Source organism: Eimeria mitis, genomic scaffold (genome assembly GCF_000499745.2).
Source record: "Eimeria mitis Houghton genomic scaffold, Emh_scaff3020, whole genome shotgun sequence".
In the NCBI taxonomy this organism is placed as follows: domain Eukaryota; phylum Apicomplexa; class Conoidasida; order Eucoccidiorida; family Eimeriidae; genus Eimeria; species Eimeria mitis.
In genome coordinates, this window is record NW_013571366.1 from 5,225 (window position 1) to 6,677 (window position 1,453).

At 37.9% G+C, this 1,453-nt stretch overlaps 1 protein-coding gene across 1 annotated transcript in view; it reads right to left on the bottom strand.

Annotated features, from left to right (window-relative positions):
• The window catches only part of EMH_0061470 (uncharacterized protein), a gene marked incomplete at both ends in the record, with an annotated part of 4,856 nt that extends 4,235 nt beyond the window's left edge, over positions 1–621 (bottom strand). The window contains one exon of the mRNA XM_013497930.1: positions 447–621. Coding sequence (XP_013353384.1) covers positions 447–621 — 175 coding nt within the window. The remainder of the gene's footprint in view (positions 1–446) is intronic.
• Positions 622–1,453: the final 832 nt, after the last annotated feature.

The window sequence follows — 1,453 nt, forward strand, 5'->3', positions numbered from 1 at the left end:
AAAAGAAAAAGGAGACACACAAAGAGAAAAAGGAGACAGACAAGGAGAAAAAGGGAGACAAAAGGAGACAAAAGGAGACAGAAAAAAGGAGAAAAAAGGAGACAGATAAAGGGAGACAAAAGGAGACAGATAAAGGAGACAGAAGGAGACAAAGGAGACAGATAAAAGGAGACAAAAGGAGACAAACAGAGAAAAAAGGAGACAAACAGAGACAAAAGGAGACAAATAGAGACAAAAGGAAACAAAAGAGAGACAGAAGGAGACAAAAGAGAGACAGAAGGAGACAAAATGAGACAAAAGGAGACAAAAAGAAACAAAAGGAGACAGAGAGCGAGGCACTAGAAAGAAGAAAGGAGACAAAAGGAGAGAGCATAGAGGCAAAAAAGAAGAGAAAGAGACAAAACAAAAAAGAAAAAAAAAAAGACAAATAAATAAACAAAACCTACTCGATATAAAACTGAAAGAGGAGAGGCTATCCGTGCTGCTGCTGCTGCTGCTGCTGCTGCTGCTGCTGCTGCTGCTGCTGCTGCTGCTGCTGCTGCTGCTGTCGTCGAGCTGCGGGTACTGCCATTGAGGAGACAAAATTTGTGGGGTGTCTCTGCAGAAGGCCACCAGCGCCATCTTTACACCTAAAAGAGACAAAAAGAGACAAAAAGGAGACAAAAAGGAGACAGAAAGGAGACAGAAAGGAGACAAAACGGAGACAGAATGAGAAAAGAAAGGAGATATGATATTAGGAGGCAAATTGAGACAAAAAAGACGAAAAAAGGACAAAAACGGAGACAGAAAGGAGACAAAAAAGGAGACAGAAAAGGAGACAAAAGGAGACAAAAGGATACAAAAGGAGATAGAAACGCCACAGATAAAAGGGGATAGAGAGGAAACAAGAGGAGACAGAAAGGAGACAAAAGGAGACAAAAGGAGACAAAAAGAGACAGAAGTAGATAAAGGGAGATAAAAGACAAAAGGAGACACAAAGAGACAGCAATGAAGCAGAAGGAGACAAAAGGAGACAAAAAGGAGACAAGAAGAGACAAACAGGAGACAAGCAGGAGACAAAAAGGAGACAAAAGAGAAACAAACAGAGACAAAAGGAGACAAAAAGGAGAAAAAGAGACAAAAAGGAGACAAAAGGAGACAGAAAGGAGACAAAAAGGAGACAAAAGGAGACAAAAGGAGACAGCACCTGTCTACCTGCATCTATCCCTTTAATACACTTACATACATATATATGTACTTATTTATTTATTTATTTATTTATTTATTTATTTATTTATTTATTTATTTATATTTATTTATTTATTTATTCATATTTTCTTACTAAAAGTTAATATGTAAGCCATCCAGTGTACAGCGCATCGCGCAGAGGAGACAGATGAAGCAGAGGGGGCCAGGCTAGCAGCCATATATAACACTAAAAAAAAAAAAAAATAAATAAATAAATATATATATA